Raw genomic sequence first — 13911 nt, forward strand, 5'->3', positions numbered from 1 at the left:
CAGATTTCATGTCATCTTTTTTCCTGGTTCAGGCTTCAGGGAGATTGTCTTGCAGAGAAGGTTTGCTCTTTGTAATAGAGATCTCACACTCTCAGTAGTAGGAAAAACATTAGTTCTGATGTGGTGTTTATGATGCGGATCAAGCACTGCTTTGAAATGGCTTTGTAGAAGCTATAGACTCATTTCTCTAATGAACTGCTCCTTAAAAATATATTTGAGACTTAAAAGGTCTAGTTATGTTGGGGAGGGAATATTAGCACCCAGAATTTTTGTTTCATGGGTGCTTAGAAGAAGGGATTCTGCTTCAACCACGCGGTCAGGACTTAAGCTGTAATTTTATTTACAGTTTGAGCTCAGTATAGGAAGGAAAAGAGTTGCCATTCTGGCTGTGGGATTGCGTGGCTGGAGGGAGGACTGTGTCAGTCCTGACTGGAATGGTGCAGCCTCCTGGGGAAGTGGACCTGCAGAAGAAGGGCTGTGTGAAATCCTCCCTGTGCTCTGGGAGGATTTCAGGTCTTCATTGTCATGCCGTCAGTGTGTTAGGTTGGATGCTGGTTCTGGAGACTGGGAATAGAACTGAGCCTTGCGTATGGCAGGAAAAACAACTATATGCAGAGGCAATGATGCAGAGGAGAGGTTTGAAGGGTGAGCTCCTGAGAGCTCTGCAGAATCTGCGATGTGGATTGAATTTGGTGGCTGAACAGCTATCCCGTACCAAATACTGCTGCTTTAAAGCAAACGGACACCAACTTTTGGCCTGATTTTTTAGAAATGGATCATGCTCTGAATGTCCAAGAGTGTGTTTTATATCGCATGATCCTACAGCTCTGCATGAAACTAAATGGGTTTTTATTTTTGTGATGAAACAGAGAGCAATTTGAGTGCACAGTCCCTATGAACGTTGTGGTGGAAGCTGCCTTTGAATCTACTCCAGTGCTTCTGCTTAGAGTCTAAAGTTACTTGAGTGGTCAAAGGAAAGTACCACTCTCAGGTGTTTCCAACTGAGGCTTTTGCAAATTGCATTTGAGTCTCCGTCTGATGCTTAAGGAGGGATTTGTTATTTACCTGGTCAAGAAAAAGAGAGCAGAGAATCTGTGTAACGATTACCCTTGTGACAGTCAACAGCTGCTTCATCTGTCTGGTTTTAATTTTCTGCCACAGGTCTGTTGATCTCTAAGCACGTGAAGTAGATGATAGAGTTTTCCCCATTTTAAAGTGATTTGTAGATTTGACTGTCAATTGAATGCTTTTTTTAGGAATAATGGCTAAATGCTTCATCTTGTACTGTGTTATTTGGAAGTGCAGCATCTTAAAAGAGGAATAATGACTAAATACCTGAAGAAGGAAGTACTCAGTCATTAACTTTTAAGAGAAGACAAACTGAAGAGATTTACCGATCATATTTGACTAACATGCTGAGGATAAAACTTTGTCCAACCTGTTTTTTCAGCTGTCTCTTTATTTGTGTTTACAGAATATACAGGGATACAATTAATAGCTTTTCCTGAATTTCTTAGTGTTTAAGCAGTAATTGTTGGATTTTTTTTTTTTGTTTAACTCCCCCTGAGCTGAACCAGTCTCTAGTCATGGAAGGTTAGGTAGGGAGTAGTTTATTTTCCGTGTGGTTCAGGTTTGTTTTGCCATCTCAGATTGTGGTTAGAACAAGATGCTTTAAAAGACCAAGTGTGAACTAGGTGGATCATCACCTGGATGGAGGGTTAGTCTTCCATGCAGGACCTATTTCAGAGTAACATGGGGGAAGCAGGACTTGCAGATCTTTTTTGCAAATAATAGTGTGATGCCTGTTTTGTTTTGTTAGGTATTGGGTTGAACATAATGTTTTCTGTCATGCAGGCTACCAAACATCATTTATGTGATAGCGATTATTGATAAACGCTGTCTTTCAGAGGAATTTTCGGCCTGCAAGTAATTGGGTCAATCACTAGTTCTACTAGCAAACCATTGGATTTCCCCTTCAGAATATTTAACAGCAGCTAAAATAACAGTGCTGTAAGGCAAAAGTATGTTTAATGTGGGGGGCTGGTTCAGAGGATTGCTGCCTCTTTGGAGACTTTGTGGTAGACGAGGTGAAGTCTGCATTAAAGGATGGGCAGCTCAGCTGGCAGAACTGCTTGCAGTAAATCAGCCATACTCTTGGACAGGCTTGATTGGTGATTTCCAGATGTTTGCTGTTAGCAGTAGGTGACACGGGGTGGGATGAGATGAGCTGTCTGGTAGCGGGGAATGAGCTGATGGACTTGAGACTGCAGGCAAGGCAACCTCCAAGCACCTCCTGCTCCACGCTAAGAGGCAGATGAGTTGTAAAGGCCATGTGAGGTGTTGGTTGCTTTTCGATCAGTCAGTCTGTCACAGTGCCAGAAGAGAAAAGAAGTTGAGGAAAGACCAGTGCAAAAGGTCCAGCGGGTATCTGGCAACAAGGAGAAAGCTGTAAGTCTACTGAAGATGATGCCCTGGGCTCTGATTGAGGGTATCTAAGGGAAAAAAGAGGTTAGCGACCACGAAGACCGGGATAGCTGGGATTTTAAAGTGCGCAAAGCCAGAGCCTGACCCAGAGCATGATGAGCAGCTGGAGTGTGAGCCTGGAGGGCAGACAGTGACCGAGTGTTGAAATAAAAGACTTTCCCAAACTGTCTTCACTGTAGATGAGCTTGGTTCAAGGTGGAATCACCTTTGGAGGTTCACCTGGGTGTGTTGCGCTTTTATTGATTATGCAGAAAGCTTTACCGTGGGTTCTAATTTAAACCAGTCCTGTGCCGTCAGCTGTTGTGTCTTCTCTATCGCTTATTTTGGCTCTGTTGGCAGTGCATATCCCTTCGCCTGTCTAACACTGCTTTTGTTGCCTGGATACGGTTACATTTTGCTACTTGCATGGCGTTAAATGATTCTGCCTGTCTGCCTAATGCATTAATTGTACATTTCTGGAGGAAGCACCAGCTTGCAGCCATTCTCTGACCATTAGAGAGCACTCTGTAGTATAACACGTGAGATAATCCTGAATTTATAGTAAAGGAAGATTGTTTTCCCTTTTCTTCCCCCTCCATTTTCCTGCTGTATGTAAATAGAGAGCTTTTTAGGCTGCCATTCATTGCTTTAGCACACTTGTGAACTGCTCTGGGTAGCAAAGCTGATCTGCTGCCTTCCCTGCTGCTGTGGCAAGAGGCAGTTTCAGTAGCTTGGTGAAGGGGGAACTGCACAGGCAGCGCTTAGGTGTCTGCACTGAGGAGGAGAGATGGGCAGCATGCTGGTGAGTTTTGTGTTTGGTAACAAAAATCTCCACATCAGGACAGCTGAATAAGACTTTATTTTGGCAGGATTTTCCTTTAAAACAGCTTGTTCTTATGATGCCTATTACTGCATAAATAATAGTAAATAAATACTGATCTTGCCAGTAAAAGCCAGAAAGACTCAATGCTTCTTACATATGGCAATATTTACAGTTAAACTAGGACGTTTGCTCTGTCAGCATAGGAGAAGGGAAATGCATGGGTTTACTTTAAACTGCCGTCTCCTTTGGTGACAATGACCCAGCATCAGGTTTTTCATGTTTCTGTTCCGTGTGGTTTTTGTATTTACCTTTTTGCATTCAGGAAATTTATGGCTATTTTGGATCCCTTTTTGGAGCTTTTGTTTCTGGTGATGTGGACGTCAAAGAGCCTCCAAAAAGGTGGTCTCTCTGCAGGGGAAGGGATTGCTTGTGTCTTGAACTTCCTCTGGTCTGTTCTGACTCACCTTCTGTTTTGTTTATTGTTGTGTTCCTCTGGGAAATTTATATATTTAGGTCTCACGCCTAAATATTTACAGGAAGTTGTAGGCTAGATATTTACAGGAAACTGTAGGTCTGGTCAGTATCTCCTTGGGTTAGTTTCTCTGTGTGACTGTTGACTGCTCCTTTGCTCCTTTTGTGGAAACATTTTTCCCATATTATCTTAGTATTGCGGGGTTTTTCCCTTGGGCACTTTCTTCAGTCTCTCTCCACTTTCTTTTTCTTAGGAAATGTGTTAGTAATAGGAAATTCTGAGTGAGAGATATTTTCAGTTTTTCTTGTAGCATTCCTTCAGGTGCCTCCCTTGCTTGTACAGCAGTTGCTGTCATATCTGTGGCAGTAAATTCTTTAAATCTTTACATTATTCTATTTTATCCATATTCACATACCTAGGCCAAAATATTTACACTGTAGGCAATGAAGGAAGGGACTTGAGTAACTGGAAAATGACCAGTTACTGTTCTTTGTAATGGGAGAGTTTTAGGACTGTGCAACTGGTGCGTGTTTATTTATGTCTAGAAGTTTCACTACTGCCTAAAGTACTTCCTTATGAGGTGTAATTGTGGCTGCTGATTGCTTGTTTGATGCAGAAGTTGCTTCACAATTTTTGCACGGTTAAATCTTAGCGCTTGGGAAGAGCAGGTGTATGTGTGGGTGTGCCCCATTGTGTGTATTGAAATAATTTTAAATTATTACCAACAAATGTGTTGAAAACTTGACAGTAATTTAAGAGTTAAGCACCTAAGCAGACGGTGAAAACACTCTCTGAAAGCTATTTTTCTTGTTGGTCTTTTCAAATGATGCTTTTTCTTTCTATTTCTAGGTTTTCTCAAATAATGATGAAGCCCTTATTAACAAGAAACTACCCAAAGAACTTCTGTTAAGGTAATTCTACATAGCACGTTAAGGAATAAAAACCTGAGGTTTGTATTTCGCTTATGTGGCTTAAGGCTATTGAGTGCTATTCGTTCTTCCTTGAATCTGTCTTGGAATAACTAGCAACATATCTGATTTAATTCGTGGAATTCTTGAACTTGCTGGATTTTGGTTAGTCTTGATTTGTTTATTATGTTCAAATTATACCATACCATGGAAGATGTCATGTAATAGTCATCTTTTCCTTGCATGTCAGAAAAAGAAGTGGAATAAATAGGCCGAGAAGCTTTGGTGTACAGAGTAGTCAGCTCTTCCACACTGCGCAATGTTTTATCTGTCTGAAGAGCCTATAGTCCTTTCTCTAATGCACTTCACGCTCAGTATCGTTAACTTTGTTATAACAAAATAAGATACAAATTCAGCTCCAAAGCTTTCAAGAGGAGGCTGCAGTGAATAGTGCTGCCAGTTACCATTACTGCCAGTCCGTGTTGTACAAGAGAGAACTAGCTGAAGGATTTTTCTTACTGTAGTCATTCAGCTAGTCATAAATCCATCAGCCTGCCGGGGTGTGACTGGATTGTCTTTGCAGGAATTAGCTACAGCCCCAAGATCAGTAAGTTCAGCCCATGGTTGAGACGCCAGCGAATGTTGTCGTGCTCTCATCTTGTTGAAAGCTGTTTTTTCTAGCAAAGTGTAAACTGCCAGATGTGGCGATACTGCTTGGCTGGATGTGACCACTTCAGAGCTGGAACTGAATGAGCTCAGCAACATCTTTTCTACCTGCTTATAGTTTTTGTTATAGCCCACTCACTGGGGTGTGTCTAGAGTATAGACTCAGAATAGTGCAATTACAGTTTTTAGTGATGGTGTTATTAAAATTGAGCTGATGGTTTCTTGTAAAAACACTAAAGAGATGTTTGGTTTAACTGGTATGTAGGTCATTGCTTCCTGATTGATTTGAAGTGGGAGAGTGTCTGAGATGATAGTATTTTACATCTCGTGGCTGAAGAAAGTGGTTTTAAAAGATTACGACTTCTTTTAGGGTCTGTACTGTCACAAAGCTCTCTTGGTGGTGTTAAAGCAGCAGTCCGTTGTTAAAGCAATTGAATTTTAAAAGGATTTTCATTTTTGTGGTGAAATACTCATTCCATATGGTGACAGTGCTGTAAATTAGACTCATAGAACTGTTTAGAAAATGTGATTAAAGAGACATGTCACTGAAATCTGCCCTGAACAGAAGTTCTGATAACTCGGTGCCGCACGAGAACCACAAGATAAAAGTCAATTTAATAGGTGGCCTCCTTAGCAAAGAACCGTAATCTGCAGGCACTTACTGTGCTGACCATCAGAGCTTGGGAGGGGAGAGGAAGGGGATGGGTGGGAGAGATGCTCTGTAAACCCCCTTTTGAAATTGTGCTACCGCAGAGACACGAGTCAGAGTACGCTACGACGGGATGTAGTCTGAATTCTCATCCCTGCAGACTGTGGATACCCAGGGAATTTAGGGGTGCAAATGTGGCTGTCCAAAAGAGTATTGGTGGGGAATTTGTATTGTGCTGCAGCACGTAAATGCTTTTGTACGACTGAGCCTGTATGTGTTTTAACACCTAAAAGAGTTGACACTCATGCTACAACATGTTTTAAAATTGTCTTGCTGTGTGGTTATGGCAGGAGAGATTAAATATTGCCACACTGAGTGTAATTAATATCCTAATTATTTTTACTGTATGAACTATGTAGTCTACCTCCTTAATTAAAGGGAGAGTAAGACAGTTGCAGTGGAAACATTTTGCTCACAGTGCCGGAACCGAATAGTAAATACTGTGAAAAGTGTAATCAAATGCGCTTAGTTTGTGGCTTGCCTATATCAGATACGTTTGAAAACTGCTGGAAATCACGACAGCTCTTTTTGCAAAAAACCATGCAGTTTGGCACGTGGGAAAACAGTGGCTAATACCTTGCTACAAGTGTCTGGAGATGAAGGGTAAACACAGTTTCTTCTCTTGCAAGAATTGCTCTTGTTCTCATTTGCATCGAGTATTTCAACTTCTGTAATGTGACTGTAACAAGCAATCCAGGTTTGCTTTAATTTTTTTCCTCTGAAGCGGAGAACCCTTTTTCTGATGGTAGGCTTAAGAAATACTCCCACTCTAAAGGATACACTTGAAAGGACGCAAAACTAGAGATTATTTGTTCCTTCTCAAGTAGACCCAGAGAACTGGGCAGAGGAGGAAGAGGGTGTCTAACACGGACAGTGGTGGTTTTGAAGACACCCCTGGTTTGGAGGGACCAGTTACGCTTTGAGGTCGGTAGAGTAGCTTGAGTGGAGAGAGGGAGGCATTTCATTTGTATTTTTTCCTGTTTTATGGGCTTCTATTTGTACTGATAATTCTTTTCCCGTGGAAGAAATAGACTGCTTTTACGAACTTGGATTTGTAGTTCTGTTCAAGCTCGTAGAAAAATGATCACCCCAGTAGCGGTTGCAGTGCTGTTAGTTTGCCAGTTGGCAAGGAATGTTCTTTCCCCTCTGCTCTTATATAGTATAAGGAGTGAAACGTTGAATAAATGCTCCGTTGTATGGCGTTTGAGTAAGAATCCTGCAGAGGTTTTATAAATCATGTAATTTAAACAATGTTTTCAGACAATTGTAGCTTTATTTTTTCTCATCCTGTGTGTTTATGGGAAAGCATCATTTGATTATAGCGTGCATTAGTTGTGGATCTGCATTGGTGTCTAAAGTTAATAAACCCTTATCTATCATCAGGAGAACCAGAAGTCAAGTCAGAGATAGACTATGGCAATTTGAACAGTAACAACTTTCCCCGTAAGATGTCACAGCCTTGAAAATTGTAGTATTTTTCTCTTTTTCCTTGTAAATTGATGGAAAAACCAAATGGATTTTTCACGTTACAGTATTTAGTTTAGAAAAGATTGGAAACAAAAATCCTCAAGTGTATGTATTTAATATTAGAAAATTTTGGCTTTCTAACAGCTTCTGAAAATATTTTTATGTTTTGTGCTTGATAAAAAGTAGTAATACATGTTTGAAAACGGAGGTGTAGCCAGTACTTCTGGCACGTAGAAGGACAGATAACATTTCTTCATTTGTATTAATAGTTAAAATACAAATAAACTAGATTTTGCATGAAAATGGTAAGTTTCAACCACAGAGATGTTTATTCCTTTCGGCTACTTGAACCATTTTCTGTTCTTTCTGCCTGCAAAGTGCCAGCTTCATAAATTGTACCGCAGATGTAGAAGGTGTTGTGAGTTCTGCTATAAACCATCGTTATGCGCTTATTGGGTGCATGATGCTGAATAGTAGGTCTTAGCCATCAGACTCAGAGTTTGAGTGCTCAGTCGGATTGCAGAGGACAAGCAAAATTTTGGGACTCGAATTAGGAGAGGAACCCAGGAGCTGTCTTCCAGCAGCAGCTTTTCTTGTATGCTAAGAACATGCAGCTTGTGAGCTGGCTAATGGAGCATTAGAAATGTTTTCATCTTTCTAGTCTTCAGTCCTGCACAATGCTTTTTTTTCTTTTTGCACAGGTTTTAGTGTGTTCTTCGTTGTAGAGAAGAAAAATTATCATCAGCCTGAAATTAGTGAAGGCAAACACGGTGTTTGGTATATTTGAAATGATGCTTTACCATCTGTGTGTTTACCTGGGGGGAAATAGAAACGTAGCAAAGGTCATGGCAGGAAATGGTCACAACGCCATTGGTATTTCTTCGCTGGGTACTCTAGGTACTTCAACAACTGCAGTAAAATTTGGCCGCTGTATCTTAGCGTACAAAGTACCAACTGGTGAGTCAACTGAAAAATCTAAACTTGTATCTGGAACTGTTCTTAGTTGGTGAGAATTTTATAAGCAGACAAACAATGCGTGTTTGAAGTGGGGGGGTGGAATCTATCATCTCAAACGTGATTCGTGTTCCCCGCTTCAAGGATTGGTGTGAGTAAATAGGGCAGTATTTCACCTGGAGGAGCAAAGGCCGCTGGTCAGTGTCTGACAATCTTAGGACAACACTCCAGTTTTGTAATGCACAGGCAGGCTTTAATTTTGACTTTAGACCACGTTTGGCATCTCTCTGAGGTCCTCTGAGGCAGCCTGCCAAGCAATTACAGTATGGCTCTTTAGAACCAGAAACAACCGAGCTGATAGATGAGCTGCATTCACAGTTTATCCACCAGACTGATTGTATGGGATTGCTTCTGAAAGGAAAAGGTAGTTCCTTTCTGCACATTAACACAAATCTGTGGGTTCTGTAACGGGAAGGCTCATAGTGCCTCGTAGAAGTAATTTTTGTTAAGTGAGTTCAGTCCTTTGATTAGCCTGCCTGAAATCCATCCGTCCAAGGAATTAGTGCAGGGCAGCTGGCACTCTCCTGTCCCACACTAACTAACTAACTACTCAATATAGAAAATACCTCCACGTAAGGATGAGAGAAACGTATTTGGTAACTGGAAATAGGGAGACGGACATTGACGGGAAGCGAGCAAGAGCAATGGCACTGATAACAGCATGAAATCAAATCCAGACTCACTCCCACGGAGCCGTATACTCATTTCCAGTTTCTCTGCACCCAAAAATGTGATCAGAAAACCAACCAAGCAGGTGATCAGAGTGAACCCACAGCCACTAGTTGTGGGCAAGGTAAAGCCTCTGGAAAGTGATTAAATTTTTTGATCTTTAGCCAGGGAAACAAAAGAATTCTAATTCTTTTGGACTATTTAAGGCTTACTGGGTGTTTTCAGCTTTAAGGACAATTGATAAATAATACCAATAATAATAATATTTGTTTTAACATGACTTACCCAATGTTAAAATGGTTAGTCATTTAGTTTCTCTGTACTTTCAGCCTTCAAGGTAGTGTATCTAACCTCAAATATACATTGAGAATGCAACAAGCTGCAATTTTTTGATTGATCAGCTTTTGTTAGAAAATTTTCCAATTACTCTCGGGTGGGAATAGGTTTTAAAACTTCCCAGTGATATACCTCAAATTCAGGAGAGAACTTAACGCTCTGTCTGAGAAAACTATAGACTCAATCAATAGCTCGGTGGTCAGCAAAACTCCTTCAGAATATGGAAAAGGTTCCTTTTTTTTTTTTTACACCGTGTATTGTTTGTCTGCTTATGAAATTGTTACCAAGATTGGTTCCAGACGCAGATTTGTATTTCTGAGTTCTGTGCCTCACCAGCTGGTGCTTTGTACATGCTTTCTGGCTTCCTTGTTGGAGATGCTGCCCGTTTGCAAATGGTTATAGGATCAGTTAGGTTTGGCCGTCTGAAATGAGAGTGGGGAGCTGCCGTCCTCTGTTTAATATGTTTAAATGATTTGGGTTTGGTCACAAACAAATGCAGGAGTAAGTGTAAAATGGACGGTTTTGGGGTGAGATGTTTTCAGATGGAATTCCTTTAAACACGTGAGAGAGAGGCTCTAAACACAAGCAGAAATTGCACACTAGTGCTCTTGTATTCTGTGTTAGTGAGCGAGGAGATTGGGGATTGGACGAGGCTTTCTGTCAACCCGCTGAGTAAGATTTGTGGATTTTGAAAAGAAAATACTTTATTCAGTGTTTCTGCTTGAACAATTTGGGGCTTCCTTATAAATGGAGTGCTCTAGCATTACCTGGATCGAGTACTGGTGTTACTGGTGTTACAGTAAGAACGTGCTTGTGACAAAGGATTAATCCTCCTGGTACAAACGAAAGTAAATAACAAGCATTTGAAGCAGGAGTAACAGTTGAAGGGGATCTAGCAATGACTTCCACAACTCTTGGAATCATACATTATCATTGATTTTATTTCAGTCTCTTTTTCTTTTGTTTGCTATTAAGCATCTCTTTAGAATTTGTTCTGTAACTAATGAAGACTTAATTTCATTTAGAGCTTTATTTACTTTGAATCCGGAGTCTTATTTAAACGCAGTCTCTTGATTAACAGATTATTGAAGCTGAAAGTTCAAAAGTATCAGTGGTTTGAAGAAGTCATGGTTTTTATATGGAGCTTTGGCAGGCAGAGGGGGGGAAATGTTGTTCTTCCTCATTGCCGTGCAGGAGTGCCATCAGAAGATAAAGGCAATTAATTTAAAAGATACTCTAACTCCCTAAAAAAAAAAAAAATTTATTAAATATGGATACTAGACAGTTTAAATAACAATACCAAACAAACTTGTTTTGTGGAGCATCCCTAGGCTGCATTTCACCAGCGCATCACGTTATCTTTCCACACCTCTACCTTAGCCACTAGCGTGCAGAGTGGCTACAGTTGATTTTTGGCTATTTGTTGCCCAAACTGTAGAATCCCTGGGAAAAAACAGACCGGAGGATAATTGGGATGGGCAGCAGGTTGGATTGGGACCGTGGGCTGCAAGTGGAAACACTCTGAACTAATCATTAGGCTAACTGCTCTTATTTAGTAAGAATTGTTGCAGTTGCCAAATTTGTACTTCATAAAATCACTTCATAAAAATAAAATATATATTAAAAGTTATAGAGCAGCTGAGGTTGGAAGTGGACTCTGGAGATGGTCTAGTCCAGCTCCCCTGCAGAAAGCAGGATCAGCTGCAGCAGTGTTGCTCTTGGCATTGTCCAGTCAGGTTTTGAGTATCTCAAAGCATAGAGACTTGATAAAGAAATGATTAACCTGGACAACTCTTGGGGCTTTTAAAGTTAGAAATCTGGATCGTACCCTCTACAGATACTGTGGTTGTGCATGAAGAATGATCATGGGGTGCTGGGAGTCCTCTTAGCTTGTCACTGCTTCATTTCTAGTTAAAGCACGAGACTTGCCTCATCCTTTGGTTTGAAAGGGTAGTATTTGGACTTTAATGGATATTGTCTTGGGGAAGGAAAGAAGTGGGTTTTATTTTTTTAAACAAAAGAAAACTCATAGTGAAGAAAGGATTCTACTTCAGCTTCCCTTTGGGAGCATGGCAGTGAGGTTCCTAATGAGTATTACGAAAGATTTGATGTGAAATATTAAGATTCTTTGCTAATAACAGTTGTAATAGTTTTTCTGCTTAGGGACTTGTGTCTTATTAGATGAATCAGGATAACCAATGCAATGAGGCGATTGCTCAAAGTTGTTAGGTCAGTGGCTATTTTGAGAGAAACAGAGCTAAGCAAGGATGCTGAAACTGATTCTAGCAGCTATTGGGCCTTTTCAGAAGTGTCATATACAATCTGTTTCATGGGTTTAACTTCTCACTATATGTAAGTTTTGTGTTTGAGTCTTTAACTCGACTTCTGAAAGGTTACAAAAATGATGACCTTTTAAGTTGACTCCTGTTTCAACTGCAGACAGATGTTAGGCATCCTGTGGGCAGCCTGTTCTTTTGCAATTGCTAATACCTGCGTGAGGATCGTGTGGCAATAAGCACCTTGGCAAAAGAAAAGGAGGTTTGGCCTGCAAAGCAATGGGTTTTGGTGCCATGCTTGTTACTGAAAGACTTGCTGGTAGATCTGCTGAGGAAAACATCTTAGCCCGAGTAGTTTACACGTCGTCATCTTCTATCATATAGATAGAAATTTATGCATGGGAAATTCTATTTTTATGGATTATGCCTATGAAATATTCAGCTTACCTGTGTGTTTTCTAGCTGCAATTTTTTATTGTAGTGTTGTATGTACTGGTGGACTGCAGTTATCAGTGAGATGCCTCACACCTCAGTAGGGTGTTCAGTAAATTGGGGGAAAAGGGAGAATAGAAACCTTCCACGTATAAGGAATTGTAATGATGTTCTGTATTTACCAAGTATGACATTTTAGGAGAAATGCAAGGCACGTTCTGTGGCAGTTGTGGGTCTTCACGACTGTGTGTGGTGAAGCGTGGTTAGTAGCGATCCGAGAGGCGCCGATGCTCTTTTCCCCTGCTCCTTGTTAACAGAGTATGCCTGGGCACCCTTCCAGAAAATTCTGAGCAAAACCTGCTAAAAGAGGAAAATCAAAGCTGTACTTATCTCCGTGATACTTTTGCACGTGTGTAGGCTGTACTCTTCCATGTTGCGTTTCCATTCTAACAGCATGAACAGGACTTTCATGACAGAGGGTTTGCAGCGGGTAAGATATGGTGAGGTTCTTGTCTAATGCTGTGTCAAAAAGGTCGTTACAGTGGCCTGGAATGGCTCTGAAAATGGGGGTAGGGAAATCATACATTGTGCCTGTGTGCAGCTTTGATACTAACGCATTTTTTAATGTTGCACATGCTTCTGATGTCTAGATTTGAAGAAACATTCTGGCAAAATAAAGAATGTGCAGAGAAAATGAGACTTAAAGAACTGAAGTAACTAAAGATTGTTAAAAAGAATTAAAGATGACATGATAAGTGGCTTTAAAACTCGACAAGGAGAAAGTACTAACTGCTAAAGCACTCTTTAATTTGGTGAAGAAAAGTAGAAAAAAGCGTAGAGCTGGAAGTCAGACATTCCCCTTGGAAATAAGGCAAACATTTTAACAGAGTGAGTAACCAGTGGAACAAACTACCAGAGAAGGTGGTGATTTTCCATCTCTCGAAGGCTTTTGAATCAAGAATAGATCCTTTTCTGGAAGTTAGGCTTTAGCCAACTGCAAGGCTAAACCTCAAGGCTAAACGAGGGGGTTGAGGAACTGTGAGCTTGTACAACCCTTTAAAGCGCCTTTGGCCTGAAGCTCCTGCATGCCGCAGGTACTGTTAGTGGTGAAAGATCTCCGGGGCCAAACTGACGGGCGTGTGTCCAGAGTGGTATGTGCCTGGGGATGAAAAGGCTTGAAGAGCTCTGACTGCCGGTACACAGATTCTCCTTCTTGAGCTCGATACAGGGCAGCTGTGGAGAATCGAATAGCCTGGGATACCAGGAATCGGAACAGGTGGTCCTCAACTTGCTATTATGCTTTCTTTTGACGGGGGCAGCTAGGGCCACCTTGCAGGAACATTTCTTCTGTTCAACAACAATTAGAAAACTGAAAGCATCATGAATGTTTACCCTTACTAAAGTATTTCTCCTTTTAACATAGAATGATCACTTTAAGGTTTGGACTTTTTAAAAAGTCACTTCGTACAGAATGGGTCAAAAGTAAATACATCTGTTCTGCCTTTGGTTTTAATTTACTTTTTTAGCAGAAACTGTGCAACAACATTTAATGTCTTACAGCAATAAACAATCAAACATGAAGACAGACTGCCAGACAGCTGAGAGTAGTGGGGGTGTCTACAATACCCTGTCTTCAACATCCTACAGTTTCTTCTGTTGTTCCTTATTTCAGCAGG

General features: G+C 40.8%; 1 protein-coding gene across 1 annotated transcript in view; it reads left to right on the forward strand.

Moving 5' to 3' along the window:
* Positions 1-4607: 4607 nt before the first annotated feature.
* Positions 4608-13911, forward strand: part of FBXL2 (F-box and leucine-rich repeat protein 2) — a gene marked incomplete at its 5' end in the record, with an annotated part of 24531 nt that continues 15227 nt past the window's right edge. Inside the window, one exon of the mRNA XM_010140447.1 lies at positions 4608-4669. Coding sequence (XP_010138749.1) covers positions 4608-4669 — 62 coding nt within the window. The remainder of the gene's footprint in view (positions 4670-13911) is intronic.

The sequence above is a fragment of the Buceros rhinoceros genome, unplaced genomic scaffold (genome assembly GCF_000710305.1).
Source record: "Buceros rhinoceros silvestris isolate BGI_N320 unplaced genomic scaffold, ASM71030v1 scaffold32927, whole genome shotgun sequence".
NCBI lineage: Eukaryota > Metazoa > Chordata > Aves > Bucerotiformes > Bucerotidae > Buceros > Buceros rhinoceros.